Consider the following 20363-nt stretch of genomic DNA (forward strand, 5'->3'; position numbering starts at 1 on the left):
TCTCTCGTCAATGATTCTGAATCGATTTTAAATATTTCTGAATCAATTCTGAGCTTGTTTTTTCCCCGCACATGGCACGCGTGCGCCCTAGAGTTGTGGCGGGCTTCATTGGGCAGACTTTGCACTCTGAGACTTGTGCATATTGCTTGACAGTGTGTTTCTGCCCGCCGTGTTTTACCTTAGATATACTTTAGATATGCTTTCATTTGTAATGTTGTCAGTGGTGCAGCCAAGATTGGAAAAAGTTTAGAAATATCTGGGTCTAATAAAATGACTGCAGTTTATGCCATGTGCTGCACATTACACACAAATCTATTTAAATAGATTTTTTTTTTATATAAAATTTTTTGTGTCACTTGGAGCGACTACACATCATGTAGTGAGACCAATATTAGCAATAACTGTATTAAATTAAAAATAAATTATCCCATTTATTTGGCTTAAATATGAATCACCGCTACAGTATGCTTAAGTGAATGGTATTTTAATACCATTTTGATTATTAACATTTTGTTCAGTTTCATGCAATTTACAGAATAATAAGTGTCACACATTTGGACTCTTTGTTGTTGTTTTCTTGTCCCATGTGCTCTGTGTGACCTACTTTCCGTTCCTCTGTTGAGTGTATCATTGTGTTCAGGTGTGTCCAGTTAATTATGTCATTTACCTTTTGTTATATAAGTTCCTGTTGTTTCAATGTTAAATCGTTTGGTCTCGTCTTTAATATGTGTGGTTCTAGTCTGCCTGCCTGCCTGCCTGTAGTATTATAATTTGCTTGTTTGTGAATGCTTAAAACTGTTAAAGGTTATATGCCCGTCGAGTGCTCCTTCCCTGCAACCACATCATGACAATAAGTCTGTTTACGAAGGCGACTTTGAAATTATAGAGCAAAAATATGAGATTGTTAACAAGGTTATGAGATCCATGGTTCATATGTAATATTCTGAATATTATACAAAATGATTAATGAAAAATTAAATGATACTGGTAAATGAAATCACACGAAGGTGCTTAGCCAGTAAATCATTCATTTAAATAAGTCTTTTAAAAGATAAAAAGATTTAAAAGATAAGACCCAACTGATTCATTAAAAAAATTACTGCTGCTTTGTTATAAATTTTTTTTATTTGCCCCAAGCCCTTCATTCATTTCTGATCTTACAGGTTTTATCACCCAGATATTTAACCTGTAATAGATTTTTTTTTAATTTAAAAATGAATTTTAATCACATTCTAAAATGATCACGTAAGAGGTGTTTTCAAGTTGTTGTATGTATAAAATGTATTTTAATGTGTGTTTTTTTATTTTATTTAAATAAATGAATAGGTCTGGACAATACAATTAACATGTCATTGACCCAGTTACCTCTAAACAGGTTCATGAACTCCAAAGAGTATGCCCGCTCTTTATTTTGAAAGGATTCGACTAACAGTATTGCTAAATATGGTCTCTTTGATGTCTAGGTCATGTAGTATCCCGAACTGTAGAGATATTACCTAGACTTGACATATCTAACTCAAGCATATCTAACCTTTGAACATCGGAGTCAGCGGTGTCCTCTCCATGACCATCCATGCACAAGAAACCCTTAAAGCTCCCGGAGATGGGTAGAGCAAACACTGGATTGATTTCCTCCAGATGTCCCTTCTACATCCTGTCCTACCCAAACAAACGCTCAGCACAAAGGCAGAGGGACACAAAGCAGGGATCCTGAATGTGCTCCATTACATTGTGTATCCTCCCTGTTCTCTTGTGTTCTTCAGGTCCGATGCCAAGCACACTCAGTTACTGTCTATCTGTTACTAGACGTCTCCTGTTTGTGGGATGTGTTTTTGCTGAAATATATATTGCCAAAAAATACTTTAGAGCCTAATTCAGTTGGACAATGGTTCACGTGTAGAAATGTTTCTTCTTTTCTTTTCTTTTTTGGTCATTCAGTAAAGCTGTAAACTCAAATTTGTGTAACTGAAATTAATGACACGCTATAGTGTTAGCATACTAAATGTAACCCAACAAGAAATAAACGATCATGTGTCTACGATGTTTGCACTTGGACGACATTTGTTCAGTAATTGCTCCTTGATTAAAGCAACACACAGCGTAGTTTTTCACGCACAAAAGCCCGTCCTGACAGCAGTACAAGCTCCACTCTTTACCACAACATAACAGAAACTTGTCTAAATCCCAGCACAACAGAACATTAAACATGAACTAGTCTCAACCTCTTCTTCAAAACCCAAAATAACAATTAATATCAACATTTCCCCCCTTCGTGCATTGCTTTGCATGGAACTGGAAATCCCCTTCCCAGCCACATTAGCGCCAAAAAAATTATCAATGTAATAGCAACGCAAATGGTTCGGGCAAATTTTCATTTTGCAAATTTAAAGGAGTAGTTCACCCAAAAATTTCATGTGAAAATGTACTCACCCTGTTCTTCATCAGAACAGATTTGGAGAAATACCATCAGAATGATAGTCAAAGTAGCTGATAAAAACCTCACAATAATCCACATAATCGATATGTGCAATCTACGAATGACTCCTGTCCTGCAATTAACGTATTTTGGAGTAAAGAGATGTGTTTGTTATAGAAAAATCCATCATTCATATTTTCAAACTCAAACTGCTGCTTCCAACTAAAATAGTGCATAATATTGCTTTCTGTAGTGGAAATGTAATCTTGTCTAAATCAGGAGAGAAATATCCACAGATCAAGCATAGTTTATAAGCAAAAACAGCTCTAAACAATTATTTTGGTGGATTTTGAGGTGAGAGGACAACAGAAGATAGACCTTTTCACTGGAGGAAGAATGTTTTATTAGAGATTATGGACTGGTAAATGAAAATGCCTTAATAATGGATTTGTTTCTCATAAATATACAGCTTTTCACTTTTACAAGACATTACGAACTGGAGCCGTGTTGATTGCTTGATGCTTTATAAGCAGTTTGGAAACTATCATTGTGACGGCACCCATTTACAATACATTTTTTTTGTTGAAATATTTCTTCTCTTTCTTAACAGATCCATGTAATTAAATCTGGCAAGTCACGACAAAATAAATTATGCTGCATTTGCTCATTTGAAATAGCTGAACAAGTGGCATATTTTTTGTGTTTTCGCATAATTTTGAATCATATCAACGTGCTTATTTCACGCAAAAATGAAACTTCTGTCATGCCTCACCCTCATGTCTTTCCAAACCTGTAAGACCTTCATTCATCGTCAAAACACATTAAAGCGGTCATATGATGCAAAGCTTTCCTTTCCCTTTGGAGTGTTACAAGCTGTTAGTGCATGTATAAGTTGCAAAGACTGAAGTCTCAAACTTAAAGCGATATTCTTTATAAAAGTTAAGACTCAATCGCACACCCCTACAACGGCTCGTTTAAACAAACCCCCACTTCTGTACGTCACAGTGTAGGAACAATTGCATAACAGCAGCCAAATGTTATTATTCTCGCTGCAGTGTTGCTGCTGGTGCCATGTTCTGGAGATGCTGTGTTTTGTCAAGAAAACTACTTTTGTTTGGTCTTCCAAAAGAGGACACATCTAGAAATCGGTGGGTGTATTTACAACACTGTTCCAGAAAAGTTCAACCCAAATATTAGATCGTGTTCAGCACATTTTACAGAGGACTGATTCCTGAACATGGAGAGTATGCTGGCTCTGCACAAAGGCTGTTTCAATTAATTGGGCCAATTCCAACTTTGCAAGAAGAGTCTGGTGCTTATGACTCATGTGTATGTTTTATTATTTACAGAACCTGCTGCTTACTATTCAACCACGAGTTTTGAGCAGTGAACGGTAGTGCTTGTTGTTTGTCATTACTCCGACCACAAATGCAGACATGGAGTTATGTTTACGAGGTGTGATCCAATGCAACACGTACAAAGACAGTAGAAGTCATTATAATCAGTGAATAAGTCCACTGAATGCAAAAAATGCCTAATTTATAATGGTTTTTATGGTGCCAGGACACGACATAATGTTATGGTTAAGGGGCATTTCAGGAAGGCGGGGCATAGAGGAAAAACTATAATGTACAATATATGGAAAATAATGTTTTTTTTTTGCACCTTAAACCACATAAACACATTGCAATACACAAAATAATGTCCAAAGTCATATGACTCCTTGATGATTCAAATGTATTTTTGACATTTTTGCCTTTATTACTGTAGGACAGACAGGAAGAGTCAGGATTTGAATTTAGGACACCCAGTAACAAAAATGCGTTGTGGTACTGACTGCCGGCAGAGACTGACCCAGAAGAGGAGAAATTGAATCATTATTTTTCTTTTCTTTTCACACAATAAGTATTCTCGTAGCTTCATGAAATTAAGGTTAAACCACTGATGTCACATGGACTATTTTAACAATGTCCTTATTACCTTTCTGGGTCTTGCGTGTTTCAGTTGCGTGGCTGTCTGTGCAGGGTCAGAAAGCTCTCAGATTTCATCAAAAAATATCTTAATTTGTGTTCTGAAGATGAGCAAAGATCTTATGGGTTTGGAACGATACAAGAGCGAGTAATTAATGACAGTGAGATAAAGAAGATGCTCTAGGTGTTTTAGCTGAAGTTACTGTTTTTCCAGCACTGTCTAAATTGACTCACTGAGTTTTAGCCTGCAACGCTATACATACGCCAGCTCCGATAATACCGGAAAGAAAAATGGTTGCTACGCAATCACTGTGGTAACTTGGGTTATTATCTCATCACAAATGTTTATGATCACGCAACAGTTGCTGCATCTCCACAATCAATCAACCACACGGACCCACCGGAATATGAAAAGATAATTATTAATGTTAAGAAGCTCTTTCATTTTAAATCATTAAAGTTAGAGATTTACGGTCTGTTGACAACACCCCTGTTAGCTTTGAAGAAGTGCCTCTGATGTGAAATAACATTAGGCTGGTTGCGTAGACAGTTACACATGAATATGAATGAAACTGCTTGTTACGACCTGAGATGCTCATTAAAAGGAAAAATTCCTTCGCTTGTTCACCCACTGAGTGTGTGGTCTGCTGCATTAATCACTGCGCCGGCTGAAAAGAACATTTTTACATTTCAAATTTGCAGTTTTTCAAAGGCAGCTCTGTTTATGGGAAGTTTTACCGGCTTCTATCAGTAGTCAGACAAAGGATGGATGCGGCATGACTCAAAATGACAAATTAATGCGAGGAATTCCATCCTACATGAGCTGCTTTGTCTCAATAGGCCTTCAAAACATTGTTTCAGAAGATTTTTCAATAGAAGAAATATTTTTCATCTCAGTACGAAAACATTATTCACACCCATGATGGCCCAAGAACCGGTTTTTATTCAGAATCCCAGCTGGATCTTCATGGAAAGCTGTTTAAGTGGCAAAAGGAGGACATTTTGAATTGAATAACTGACCGTGCTCTGAATCGGATGATCACTTCTCAATAACACCGCCGGCCAGTCAGTAAACACAGATTCCCAGTAGTCCCCGTTCAACACCGGCTTTATCACTGGCCGGCGAGCAACATCCCTCTGCCTTTGATAACAGAACGGGACGCTTGTTTATATGAGTGTGTTTGCCCTCAGACATATTGACACAAATGTACCGTTTCCTGTCTTTGCTCCGTTGCCCAGTGTTTGTTCTTAATAAAGAAGGGACCCGCTCTATGGAAAGGTCAGGTTTGCTTCTACTTCTTACACCAGCTGTTCCTGTTCTGTCTTTTGGCTGTGCTCATAACAGATGATAATTCAGCCCCACTGGGCTTTTTGGGCTTCTTCCATCATTACATCCTATATCTGTCATGCATGAAATATACACCGCTGGTGAAAATGCTTCTATCTCGCATACAATTTCTTTATAAACGCTATTGTAAAAGGATTTCATCATGATTTGAGAATGTTCCTAAAAGTAAGAACATCTGTCTGTATGAAGGTGTTCACATAATCAGTGTCACAAGATCATTTATTTCATTAGTGAACTAAAAATATGTCTGAATCTTGTGCATTTGGTATTTTTCTTTTTGAAAGTACTAAAATGTAAGAAATTGAATTTATAATTTATACACACTAGTGTTAGTACGGTATTTAACGTCTTGAAAAAGGTCACCAAAGCTGCATTTATTTGATGAAAAATACAGTGGAGACTGTAACATTTGTAAAATATTGTTACAATGTAAAATAACTTTTTACTACATTTATTGAATTTATGTACATTACATTTATTCCTGTGATAAATGTATTCATCTTTCTGCATCTTTTGTGACATTTCAACAGTCTTTACTGTTTCTTTTGATCAATTGAATGTATCCTTACTGAATCAAAATATTAATTTATTTTGAATAAATATAATGAATGAACTCAGTGTTGGTGGTAAATTTGGTTTTCAAAATATTGAATATATATATTATATATATATGCATATGCATTATTGTATTTAGATTATGCAGTTATCCAGAATAGAATATTCTGCAGGAATTCCTACAGTGCCATACAGTGACCCACAGTGTTTCTTATCTACAGCTCTTGAAGGTGTTCTAGAGATTTTGGAATGTGTAAATGAACTCTGCAGGTCTTTACAAGCCAGCATCCAGTTACTCAACATGGCTTGTTGTCCACGTATATACACATTAATTCAAACAGACGATTGTTGGTGTTGACCTTTAGAAGTTCTCATGCGACGTCTGAGATTATTCATGAAGAGACATTCCATAAATGGGAACGTGATTGTGCATAATTAGATCATAATGGGCGCTGCGTGAGTCATCGGCAAACATCGGCTTCGTCTGTAATGGTTTTGTGTGCTACTTTTCTTTGAAACCTTTATCAACACATTGCACAATAAGAATTTGAAACGAATTGTGCAGGAGTCAAGGAGATTAAAAGCGATGACACTAGTGGAAAAAAGCAGAGGCTCAGTATGAGGTCTCGCCCCCCTTCTCAGAAGGCTGCTATTTGCTCTGGGCAAATGGGCCAGTTGCACAACTGTTCTACCAATGCTGTTCAAACGGCTTCTCACAACAACCTGCTGTAAACAAAAGGCACAAAAGCAAGCATTGCCGGTTTGCAAAATCCACCCCCCCAGCCTTCAAACAGACCCTTTTTGCCCCTTTCCGCCACACTTACACAAGACCTTTTCAACCCCAGCCACTCTCTGATGCAAATAATAGATTAAAGCTGCAGCCTATGGAAACGGTTTAATTACGAAATAACAAGTTCAATGAAACCCATGTATTCGAACATACCATTGTCTTGCATAAGACAAATCTTTAAATTGTATAAGTCTTTTTCTGTGGAATAGACTGGATATTGATGGGGTAATATACTATGGGTTTTCACTGGTTTTAGCTGTAATCCTCTACTACTCTAACTCCAATCCAAAGATCGGTGTGGTTTATGGGATTTGAGGGAAACTGAAACCAGCGTCCTTAAAGGTCATTCATCAGCCTTTTCTTGGGTAGAACAAAAAATGAGATATTTAGCAGTATGTTTAAGCTGCTCTTTCTTTTTGTTAAACACACAATGAAGAGTTATTATTTTTGGTGTATTTTAGTGTGCTTCTCTCTTTAAGATGGCCTCTACACATTTCTTGAGGCAAATATAAACAAATGCCTGTTTTAAACAGCTCATGATGCCACATCTACAGCAGGGTTGCCAAGTTGGCTACATTTGCAGCAATTTTTTTTCCCCTTTAGGGTTGAAGGTTTGACATATTACTTAAATGATATTTGACCCAAAGGCTTGCATTAAAGTATTTCACTCTACCTAATACCAAAGATAAAACTGTGCTAGATGATAAGATGGCCCAAGCTTTTATGTGGCTGTTTCCGTTACCATGGTAACAGTTTGGCGGGTATCTCAAGGATTGTTGCAAATAAATAAAGTATTTTTAAAATGCATTTTCCATTCATTAAAGAAATCTTTCACACAAATATAAAAACAGACTGTGTTTATGATGCCTACAATTCTTTGATTTTGGTAAGACTATAATAAGATGTTTACATTTTTAAATTTTTATTTAACTACATGAACTAACAATGAAAAATTATTCATCTTGGTTTATTTTATTACTGATACATTTATTAAAATCTAACATTTTATCTGTCAATAATATTTAATGGCTCAGAGTTAACATTAACTAACAATGAACATTTTTTTTTTTATTAAAGCTGCAGTCCGTAACGTTTTTTTGTATTTGAGTACAAAAGCCCGACAGTGTTCAAAACCATCGCCTTACTTTAGCTCGATTCACAATGACCAGCTTATAATGATGTTTTCTAATTTGAGTAATACACCTGTTTTCACAGGAAATTCGAGCATGGCACTTCTGGCTCGCTTAATCGCTCGTTAGATTGAATCACCATCGGCAACGTGATTTATGGTAATGCTTTTTTCCTCAGTCAGAACAAAGCATGGCAGACTTGTTACTTGTTCAGATGACAATATAGACTATGATGAAAATTCTTATATCTTATAATTCTTAATATGACTTTAAAGTACGATTTTGAAATTGTGTGTAAAACATAAATTTGTGTGTATTTAGGTGCTGAAATATTTAGAGTTTAAGTATTTGGGCTAGATTTGGGGCCAGTTTTGATTAACCGGTAGGTTGAACTTTTTATGCAGATCTGGCAACCCTGGCATACAGCTATAGCAATAACCATTAAACGTCATTTGTGTGAAAACAAGAGCGGATGTACAACAACAAACATCCCTCCGTTGTGTTTCCTGTGTTGCTCATGAGTCGTTTGAAACTCAAGTCAGGCAATGTGGCGACTGTAAGCATAAACAGAGGCACGTTCCTGTTGATGAGGCCACCTCACAGCCAATGGAGAGGATGTTGTGCAATCAGTGTACTAAGCTAATTATCATGGGATCAAATAGTGGCTCCATGGAAACCTCTCCACTTTTTCCAAAACAAAGCGCAGGGACTGTCTCTCTTATCCGTTCCTTTGAAACGGCCACCGCTTGTTCGTCTCTGCCTACTCTGTTTATTTCCGATGACACATGGCCCAGCAGCCCATGTAAGGAGTTTGAGAAGCCGTGTGTCACTTGATAAGAAAATCGAGGTTTTTGCTCAAATGAAATAAGGCACTGCTTATCAAACAAGCAGTCTTCATGACATAAGTTTCATTAGTTTAATGGAAGTTTAATGGAAGCGCTATTAAGCCGCGTGAGAATTTAAACACTTTAGGGCAATATAAGACATTTTTCTTTCAGCATCTCACCTGTGGAAATACACTGTTTCTGTGGATCCAGCACAAAGTTGGCACGTTTGATGGAAAGAGAAAATGTGCTTGGCTGACAACATGTGTGGTCATAAAGAGTTGGGACACATTCCTCTTTGTTGTATAAATCCTATGGGATTTTCCCAATTAGCGTGCTGTTCCCAGACGTTAGTAAAACCACTGGCTCCATACTGTGGGTAATGAATTGCTCTCATATCGCAGGCTGTAGCTCAATCATGCACCCAGTCTACGTTTTCGCATGTCATATAATTCAAACAAGGAGGATTTATGCCAATGAGGTCAAGACCTTCGATGGTTCTTCAGGGGTTGACAGGCCCCTTGGGGTCTGGCATCATGCCCTATGACCTCGTGAGAATTTACTGAACCCCTATACTAAAATAACCCCTATAATGGTTATTTTTTTGCTATTGTTGGTTCCATGAAGAACCTTTACCATCTATGGAACCTTTCAATTTGACAAATGATACTTTATAGTGGAAGAAGGTTCTTTAGATTATTAAAAGGGATAGGATATAATTAGGATATAATGTTTTTTTTTTTTTTTTTTGTAATGTGAACCAAAAAGTGTTTTCCCTTTTTCAAACCTTTTTTTTTTTTTTTTTAAAGTGTAGAAACTTTCCATAGCATTAAATGTTCTTAAATTGTTCTTTAGATTCCTCACACTGTTCTTTAGCGAAACAAAAAAATATTGTTCTACGGCGTCGCTGCAACAAAAACCCCTTTCGCAACCTGTATTTTGAGCAGTACATGGAAAGATTCAATTTCCTCACAGATCTGCCTCTGACTCTGTGTGAAAAAAACCCCCATCAGAAAAGGTTTTTATTTAGCTGATTTTAGACAATTCAGCCGCCCAGACAATCTGAAGCGGTGTAGGTGTGTGTCACGTACTCACCCAGACTCGGCGGTTTCAAGTATCACTTTTAATCAACTTTTTTGACTCGAGTCTCCAAATCTGTTCGGGGGCCAAGCCGCTCCTCATTTGTGTGAGAGCAGAATGTATGGGTCTGGTGCTTCATACAGCATGCTTCTCCAATGAATCAGAGTTAGATCTTGACACTGAAAACAGAGGACGCTGCTGCAGAATGGCTGCTGACTTAAACCTGCTGCATATTTGAACACCTATAATGGAATGTACATAGATATTTCTACAAACACACTTAACCATGCGGATTTGCATATCCTCAGTGCACAGCTGAGTGGGTCAGAGCCAGCAAAGACAGATGCCTGTTTTCTTTTCCGCCTGCTGTAGCTTATGACCCCAAGGCATCTCTGGCAGATTGTATCATCCTAGACTCAGATAAGCACTTGCGCAATATTATATGTGGCAGCAGTATGCTTTTGAAGGCGGATGTCGAAACCATTAACAAAAACAAGCAGAGTGACAGAACAAACCTGGAGTGCAGGTACTTCTACTCAGAACATAGTATATGGTTAACCAGTTTTTGCTTTCATTCGAATTATTTTGATGCGGAGACAATTAAATCCGTTCATGTGAATCGCAATCATTCTTGATACGTCTTGATATGTTTCAGCTGTTACTCGGTTAATAGTTACAAAGAATTTAGAAAGGGGAAAATGCATTATAATTTTACTTGGCTTTCTAGGAATTCAAAATAAAGACAACTAATTGCACTGAAGAAACCCACATGGCATTTTAAGTCACATGGCATTAGATTTTCTTTCCAAGTCACTGGTCACTCTCAGAGGGAACACTTGACGGAAAGCTCCTGTTGTGCTAGTAATGTCGGCAAATGAAAAATCACAGTATCTGTTTTCAAAATGCATGTTATTGATCTTATTATAAACAATTAATCTATTTGAACACTCTTCTGGTGACCCGTCAGATTTCTCTCTGGTGACATATGCAGGACCTTTCCCATCTAGTCTGCTTTTAATCCCATCCCTCCACAATTGATTGCAAGCTTACATTGATTTTCAAGTGCATTTCAATCTGAATATCCAATCAACAACCAATCAGTAGAACCGTGCCCTCACCCTACATTTTTCCTTTTTCAGTGATTCTCTATAATGTATGTCACAATACAGAAAACATCCGTCACTACTTCTGCTTCATTAAGACCTTGCACACGAACCCCCCCCTAAAATACATGCTTAAATTAAATAATCGAGTTGCTATTTTTACTTTGAGATGAAAAATAAGATTTGTGAAAATTATATTTATGTTTCTCGTGTAGGTGTCACATCATGCATCTGTCATTCAGAAATGAAGAGATCAGAAATGTTTCAGTCATGCAGTACTGTAACTCAGAGATAATACATGTCAAAATCACGCCACTGCAGCGGTCAAAGAGGGTTTTCGTGACAACCAAATCTCTGCATCTGCTTGATGGATGGAGAGTGTGTATATACTGGGGAACATTTACCCAGAGCCCGCAGCACCTCTCTCTCGCTCCCTCTCTGTCTGACTCATGCTGTAGTTATGTTCTTTTTTTTCTCTTTTTTTTTTTTTAAAACCGCTGCGAGGCAACCATCGTGTTAATATTCAGTACAGTCAGGCGCTACAGCGCACACAAACACACACTGGTTCCCATTACGGCCTCTGTAAAGGATGAGTCACACGGGTGAGGAGGGAATCCTTTCCTCTGATATTGTCATCCTCAACGCCGCTGAATGAATGGCCACGTTGTGCATCTGTCACGAAACGCCACGTATCCACACACCTGGAGACAAACCCCACGACCATTCGGCCAATTAGAATTTTAAATAAATGAAACCTTCACAAATGCTAAACACTGTGAATATATTGCATAGATAATTGAGATGCACGCATTTGAATAAAGTTGTCAGTTTTTTGTGTCATACAGTGACTTCATAGACGTACATTTCAACAATATACATAGCATTTTATTAATTATGCGTCTTGAACACTTTAGCTCCTAGTCATAATTACACCAGCAGTACTGGTTACCGATTCTGACTCATTCATGACTGACATAAAAGCTATGAGACACAATAACGCTGAACACAGGGTGGGTCAGGTTCCAGGGGTTCACTGTTATTTGTGTGTGTATAAGGTACAGCGAGTGTTTTTGTATGCACACTCTGTAAACAGAAGAACAAATACGCACTCAGACATTTGAGATCATGAAAATTGGCTATTATGCAAAAGCAAGAGCCAGCTTTATTGGTACACCAAAATGCTCTAAGGCACTTTCTAAACAAATATATTGGCCACAGAAACTGCTTGGCACTTTTTACACACACAAAAAAAAACAAAACAAAACAAAACATACTGGAAAATTTAAAATAATAATAATAAAAAAAAAAGTGACACTCTCTTTGAAGGTGTTTTCAGTATATATATATATATATATATAATTTATAGGATATAATTTACAAGAGAGCAAACATCTAACCATGTACTCACCTTTACCTAACACAACTAAACTATCATTGCATGACATTTATTGCTGGTGATGCAAATTAGTTTTACAATATCACTCATCTCAATTCAAACACTCTTAAATACAATTCAGGAATGTCACTGTCTGAAAATATTTGACGAAATGGCAAAGAAAATATTTTAGTGCTCATCATCAGTCACTTCCTCCAAATCATCCTCATCTTCATCATCTTCCTCCTCATCCTCATCTTCTTCATCATCCCTTTTCCTCTGTCTGCTAGATGTTCTTGACTACATCAGAAAAAATGCGGATGTTAATACAGTTATGATTATTATTCTAGTGTGAATGAGCCTTAAAGGAATAATTTAACCAAAAATGAAAATTCTGTCATCATCATCAACACAAAGGAAGATATTTAGAAGAAAGTTTGTAACCAAGCTGTTTTGGGCCAACACTGACTTATTTTTTTCCTACTATGGAAGTCATTGGTGACCCAGAACAGCTTGGTTACAAACCTTCTTGAAAATATTTCTCCTTGTATTCAGCGAAACAAAGATGAGTAAATTATGACAAAATCTTATATTGGTGAACCATTCCTTTAAAGGGATAAGTCACCCCCCCAAAAAAAATCATCATTTATTTGCCCTCAGGTTGTAACCTATATACATTTCTTTCTTCTGCTAAACATAAAAGAAAATGTTTCTGGTCTTCATTAAACACCACAGTATTTTCTTCCATGCTACTAAAGTTAATGGGCACCAGCAAAGGTTTGATTACCAACATTCTACAAAAATATCTTTTGTGTCATTTTAACATCAAAAATAGTATTTCTTAACAAAATATATATGCTATAAAGACATTCTTGAATTCAAACGGTGTATTTAAAGCATATTAAGCCATTTAAATTGTATTTTTTTGGGGTACAGACAAATAATGAACTACATTGAAGTAGAACTTTTCTTTGAATCAGATGCATTAACATTAATTATCCATGCAAAAAATAGAAAGTCACTTCATCTGTAACATAACACATGGGCAATCACTAACCTGCATTGTTCCCGATTTACTCATTGACGTTCCAGTTCGATTTAGAGACAGTTTAGAATTGGCACGAACTATTTCTAATCGAGACTGGTAATCAGGAGGGTGCAGTGAGTTCCTGAACACCTGTCAAGACAAAAAAACAAAGGGTCTGTAGACTGCTCTACATACGGACCACCAAGAACCTAATGTCATCTCATCATCCCCCACATAATACAACAATAAAGAGAAATGAGTCAACACAAACTAGTACCACATACTGTGTTGTAGCAACAGAGAACCGTGTCATTTAGACTGGGGAAAAACATTTACACGCTCTGTCCTGGTGAGGGTGTGCCAACAAACATTGTCACCTCAACTTTATTAACTCCAGTTAAATATTACAGGAAGAATATTTATGACCTATCTCTAGCTGCGTCTTTATAAACCTGTCAACATGTGCCAGTATATGACTATTGCCACTTTACACATTCGATTACAGGAAAAGGTCAGAGAAAAACAAGGAAACGTTTCCCAGAAAATCTCTGACCAAATAATATTCATGTGATTTTTCTTCCCAGGCAAGTCAAAGAAATATTAACAAAGTTGAGAAAAAAAAAAAAAAAAAAAATCGCTTTGACACACCAAACTGCGGATTCATAAATAAATGCATTAGCCAGTGAGAACATTCCACAGCTGACTGAACATGCTTTGCAAGATGCCTCTACGGTTCTTTTAGCATCAGGGCTGGAGGAGGCCTTATAGCCCAGCAACCAGAGCTTTCATCATTATGACAGCAGGGGGATCTCAGGAGGAGAAAGAATATAATTTGATTAGACATTAAGACAGACAAGCTTGAACCAGCAGGACTGCCAGAGCAGCAGTGCTGGTGCGGAGTGCTCACCTCAAGGTCTCCTTCCTCATCGACATTCTGGATGTGCTGGTAGGCAGTTGTGTAAATTTCCAAAGCCTTAGCATGGAATGCCATCTCCACTGTTACAAATTCCCCCAGAATTTTCTGCAGCAAACACATGAGAACCATTGCTGTCAAGCAGTTGGATTCGATGTTTAGAAGAGGGTAAGTATATAACTATATTCAATTTATAATACTGTAAAATATTATTACAATTTAACAGAACTATTTCCTATAATGTAACTTACATCTGTGAAGGCAAAGCTGGATTTTCAGCATCATTACTCATTACTTTTCTAAACATTTATACATCATCTGAAAGCTGAATACTAAAAACTACAAACATACCCTTTGCTTCTCAAAAGACATCTCAATTATCAATATTGAAAAGAGATGCTGCTTAATAAACTTTTTTCTTAATTCTTTGATTAATAATAAGCTCAAAACTATAGCATTTATTTGAAATGGCAATCGTGTGCATCATCAGACAGAAATATAATGTCGCTAATAAATAAATTCAATAAAAAACCCTTTCGAATTAAATGTGGGGTTTAGTTTTAAATATACTTTGCATCATTTTTCGTATAATCTACAGTATAAAGTTAAAGATGGTTTTTATCCTTTAACAAAATAAACTGATATGACTTATTAAGTAATCGTGCAGTCTGAAGGACCTTGATATCACGAATCTTCTGCTTTTCAAAGTCATCTATTGTCTCCTCCAGCTGGCGAGTCGTGCGTGTGGCGTCCATTGTGGCTCTCTGGAGTTCACTCTCAGCCTTTCGTGACACAACAGACAAAGAAATGTAAAGCCCAAAATGGTCTCAAGAAGCCCAAGAGTCCAAATCGAGATGAGCAAGACATCTGAACTGACAAAAATAAGAGGACTCACGTCAGGCTGAGTATTAAAGACATATTAATGCCAGACTATGTTGGACCTACTTGGTTATTATTAAATTAGTTAAAAATGTAGTTTCAAGACACAAGTCCCACCTGCGACTGAGAGAGGCTGTTAAGGTAAATGTGTGATTGTGGTTTACAACATTTGACTCTACATTTTCTAGTAGGGCTGTCAATACTTGTTAATTGTATTCAAAATGATGTGTAAAAAACTGTCCGATTCAGAACCTTATGCAAATTAGCACCAAATGCACAAGTTTTAAGTTATACTAGTCAAAATTGTTGTAAATATATGATGTAACTGACTTTTAATGTCACATTTTTATATATCTATTCATTAACGTACTCATCTGACATGATAATGTCTTCATTTAATTGTCTCTATTTGGGGGACTTCTTGGCAAATAAATAAATTTTGACAAATTAAAACAGAACATCGTGCATTTAAATCTTTTAATTTGTGGTAACTGATTGACAGCCCTAATCTAAAGAGTAATTTGAGAACGAGTGGCGTGTATTTTCAGCAAAAGAAGAAACAATAACGTTGGACCGTAGGATACAATAATCTGTCTGTCTGAGGGGTTTCTCTGCCTCATCTTTTCAAGCTGCTGCATCTGCTTGGCCTCTCTGTTCCGGGCAGTCTGCGTCTGCTTCAGGTCCTCCTGTACATATATTTTTTAAAACCACAAAAGGTTGGCGCTGTAGTTCTCAGGTTTCAACCTATTACAACAGTCACTGTAAATCAGGCTTTCTCAGAATGTGATGCAATGCTGCCCTCATGAGATCACCGGGAGAAGGTCATTTGTGTATTTGAACTACAAAGTATAAATCCTTTTATCTGAGGGGCTTATAGAGAAAAACCTTACCCTTTTTGTTTTGACGATATTCCCATATGCTTTCAAAGGCTCTATAACTTTCACTTCCAGCCTCTCCACCTGTGAACAACAGCATGCGTTTGTATATCAGTAGGAAGCACAAATACGCTGAAGTACGACTTCACGGTTTTAAACACACTTCTGCTTGTCGATAGTCCTGAACTTTTGCCAGCTGATCTGCGAAATTCTTCATTCCAAGTTTAAGGTTCGGTGTCTCTGTGTCAGCATAAAGGCTGACTTCTTTAACCAGAAGGTCAGCTTTGTCCCGAAGTCGTGCCGTTTTACGGACATAAGCAGCAAACAGTTGGCAGAGATCTCCAAAGTGCTTCTCTACATTGGTGATGTTCTCTTGGATCTGCTTGGTCTGGGTGTCTCTGTAATGTGCGACAAAGAAAAAAAAATATTATCTGAGGTAATGTTGTAAATAAAAATTATACTACAGGTTTTGCCTTCTGTCAGCATGTTAAAAATGTTATATGTTAGATTTATTGCGCAGTCAGTTATTACAAGAATATCATGATTTATTTTACTTAAGGTAAGTGTTGTTGTTTTGGTCTAAAAATTAGACCAACGTTTATCTAGCATGAGAAATTGTAATACAAAACTAAGCAGTCATATCTTCATGATACACTTTAATTGAGTGACGGTTTACGTGTAGTATTTTTTTATCCTCTAACGTTACTATAACGTTATTGTTAGCTATTTTACTTTTCTATTTTACACAGGCAACGTTAATCACATAGACAGTTATGCGGTTTCTGTTTCTGTTTTATATATTGGTAGCAGTTGTGCTTACATATTTACAGTCAATAAATTATTATTATAAAACGCGCGCTAGTTGTTGAACTAACGTTACTACTGGTATCATTTAGCTAAACGTTAGCTGGCTAGCTAGCTAGCTTCCGGACCGTCGAAACAAATCTGGACAACTTTTACCTCGCTCTTGCATCAGGAGTGCGGCTCATGATGACTGTAAACCAGCATATATGCGTATAAGTTAAAAATAAAATATCAAGCTATAGCAATCTTGGCGTATTTAAAAAGCTAAAACGGCGCTCTATCTGTTCTCCGTGCTAAAGCCGCAACAGGAAAACTGGGAGAACGCCGCGCCGTTACCATGGAGCTAAAGACGCGCCCTCTACAGGCAGATAAAGGAAAGCCAATGGAGTATGTGAGTGATAAGTGGGTAAATAACGCAAATAGTTTAAGTCTAGGTGGGCTAATGAAATAGCCTAAATTATATTATGATAAATGTTTGCAGAAATAATAGGCTATAATATAATATTTCATGAATATACTATAATATAAATGCAAAATGTAAAATTAGAGAATATATTTGTTTTTTTATAATAAATAATAATAAAATGTTCATTTACGTAAGGCATACATGCCATGTGAGAATTTTATGCCGTAAATCCCACATGAAAATAACCTATCTATTGGCATCTCCTCCTCCGTTATGTGTTTGATGTATTGCCCTCCGTAAATTAATTTGATCATTATGTCAACAGCGTGAAAGCGCAGAATCATCTGCTGGATTTGCATTTCCTTTTACCACGAATAAAGCAATTCGACTTTAATTCCCCTCTTAACGTACACATATGGCATACTTTAGCGATTTTATTGGGTTTGTAACATTGCCAAAAGCAGACTTCATGATCATTGAAAGTAATGGGAATTCATTGTGATGCGCTCATGAATGTCACCAGCTGCTGTGTCTGCGCCTCTGTGGAGAGTGTCCAAAAACCTTCATTATCATGCTTAATCATCCATGGAATTGATCCCACTGTAACAGATTGCCTGTGTAAAACACATTGCGCTTGGATGTGTGCGCTGCGCATCGAGGCCCATTTAAGAAGCCTAGGCCCTAAAACGGTCACTTGCATTGCTTTCAATCACTGGCTGTTTACACAGGCCATAATGTTATGCTTTGGTCAACACATTGAGGTGTAGAGGTAATATTCAGTTTTTTAATAACTCTGAATCTAACAGATGGAATTTGATGTTATATACTATAATGGTGTAAATATTTTGGGCATGTAAAAACATAAAATCACTGTACATCTATTACATCTGATTATGTCAAAATAGTGTTAAAGTAGTAAATAGATATTACGTTAATTTTTCAGTAATGAAGCTGTTTCAGTAAATCGCAAACAGATTTTTTTTAAATTCATAATGTTTTATCAACAAACACCAGCAATAATGAATGGCCGTTTTCAAACGGTTCACTTGAAGGAATCGTTCGAGAAGATCCGAAGTCATTCTCAGGTTCACTCAATAAACCGAATCATCTGGACGGACCTCCAAACCGCACAGACAGATTTTCGTTGTGTTGTGCTGCACCTTTAAGCTTTCTGCAGCGTGTGTAAATACAAGTAGTACAGGTATGTGACAACAGGTGTACTGATAATAAGTAAAACAAATGAATGGTAAATGAATACGGCGAACTGCGCCTCAAATACACTGTTGTTTATGGAAGAAACTGCCTTTAACGCTCTCTTTCTCTTTGTTATTAGGCATTTCTTTGTAACTAGGTTTTCAGTAGCTTGCCAACCGCGTACAAACAAATGTAATTCGAGTGATATTAAACATAAAAAAATATATTAGGACCTCATGGTCAAAATTTGCCTGATTTTGCACACGAGAGTAAATTAATGTATTGATTACAGAATAATTTTTTGTCACAATAGCTAACACACACACACACACACACACACACACACACACACACACACACACACACACACACACACACACACACACATATATATAATTTAAGAAACAATGCAGATGACAAATCACTTTATACTAATATATAGTATAATAAAAATTAATGGTAGAGTTTTAGTCTCCACGGGTGAGTGCAGTAACATGTATTTTCCACTAGATGGCAGCCTATATCTTTGACAAATTCTGTTCGGTTAAACTTGCTTTTTTCTTAAAGTTGCCTTTTCTAAGACAGATGTATGTAGGCTACAAACGTCTATTGCGATGCATATGTGATCGTTTCTGTATGAGTGCGTGGAACAAATGGGATTAGATTGCAGCCGGTGTTGTTAGATTTAAAGTGTACATTACTGCTTATGATACATTCACACGAAATAAGGAATGAACAGATGCTTCGAGCGCAGCTTTCTTCCTCTTCTTCTTCTTTCCCCTCAGATCTACAGTCTTCACCTTGTGGAAGTTGCCCTCAGCCCAAAAATACCGCATTGTTTGCCTGGTGTATCCATTTGTTCTGGAAGATTGTGTCCTCTTAGAGACAGAGTCTGACTTTCTTAAGGAACAGATGGTGTTATTACAAAAACACCAATTAGCGGGAAGTGGGTTGCATCAACACAGCTCTCTGAGCTTCGTGTTGGTGGCCGTCTGTGCCGGCGCTGACAGGTTATGTCAGAAAGAAGTGTTCCCGCTGAACAGATTGGGAATGACATATGTCAGGAGCCTTGGCTGTCTAGGGCCCGGCGAGAGAGGTACCGGGGCCTTTGAGCATTGCTTCTCTTGCCTGCAGGTGAGACCTCATCAGTGTTGCGCTCTCTAAGGGTGTCAAGTCATCTCTACGGTCCCTGCACCCCACCAATCACCGGCAGCAGTGTGTCCGCACGCATGCCTGCTTCTGTCATTATGTGCTCTGTGGTGTCTGTCAGCAGCTACATGAAATTAGAGCGAAACCTTCTGCTGATTACTACTTCATTCTGCTCTCATTTAAAATGCACGGCCCACCTTATGCTCATGCTTTCGGCCTGCGTGATGTCAATTTATCTGGAAGAATGCAATAGTTTCATTAACATGCAAGCGGTGCCCTCTGAGAAATCATTTCATCATTGTGTATATTTGAATCTGGCTCATATTCTGATTGCATAGCGGTCCCGAGATATCTCCTTTCACGTCTTTAAATGTGATGCGTCTCTATAAAGTCTGTTGTGTGGAGCACTTAGATCTAAAAGGGGCCTATACATAATGCTGAGACACATCTGCATCAGCTGCAAGGGTGAGACCGGGGCTAGTTGTCACACTTTTTACTCCCTTGTTTTTTTAAAAATGCAATTTA

The 20363-nt window shown here is 37.3% G+C and overlaps 1 protein-coding gene and 1 long non-coding RNA gene across 3 annotated transcripts; one reads left to right on the plus strand and one right to left on the minus strand.

Moving 5' to 3' along the window:
• Positions 1-12332: 12332 nt before the first annotated feature.
• cibar1 (CBY1 interacting BAR domain containing 1) lies at positions 12333-17436 on the minus strand. 2 transcript variants are annotated; one of them, XM_043217018.1, is made up of 9 exons: positions 17246-17433; positions 16449-16683; positions 16301-16369; positions 15995-16096; positions 15528-15533; positions 15209-15313; positions 14526-14639; positions 13649-13768; positions 12333-12891 (listed from the first exon to the last, which is right to left on the minus strand). In XM_043217018.1, the coding sequence occupies exons 1-9, from the start codon at positions 17272-17274 to the stop codon at positions 12781-12783; spliced, it is 891 nt and encodes a 296-aa protein (XP_043072953.1). In that variant the 5' UTR covers positions 17275-17433; the 3' UTR covers positions 12333-12780. The 2 variants fall into 2 exon arrangements, 1 of the variants encoding a protein (XP_043072953.1); XR_006246990.1 differs by having other exon boundaries at positions 12872-12891; positions 13903-14639; positions 17246-17436.
• LOC122323289 lies at positions 14561-15868 on the plus strand. The gene is made up of 2 exons (XR_006246991.1): positions 14561-14699; positions 15260-15868. It is a non-coding gene; the product is annotated as an uncharacterized LOC122323289 (long non-coding RNA).
• Positions 17437-20363: the final 2927 nt, after the last annotated feature.

This window comes from Puntigrus tetrazona, chromosome 19 (assembly GCF_018831695.1).
Source record: "Puntigrus tetrazona isolate hp1 chromosome 19, ASM1883169v1, whole genome shotgun sequence".
In the NCBI taxonomy this organism is placed as follows: Eukaryota; Metazoa; Chordata; class Actinopteri; order Cypriniformes; family Cyprinidae; genus Puntigrus; species Puntigrus tetrazona.

Bases quoted from the DNA above. Each gene is read 5' to 3' on its own strand.
- cibar1 (XM_043217018.1), bottom strand. From the start codon at position 17,274: ATGAGCCGCACTCCTGATGCAAGAGCGAG. The intron at 16,370-16,448 runs GTGTGTTTAAAA...TGTTGTTCACAG, and splicing joins AGGACTATCGACAAGCAGAA to GTGGAGAGGCTGGAAGTGAA. The intron at 14,640-15,208 runs GTCCTTCAGACT...TGTTTGCTGCAG, and splicing joins AGAAGATTCGTGATATCAAG to AAAATTCTGGGGGAATTTGT.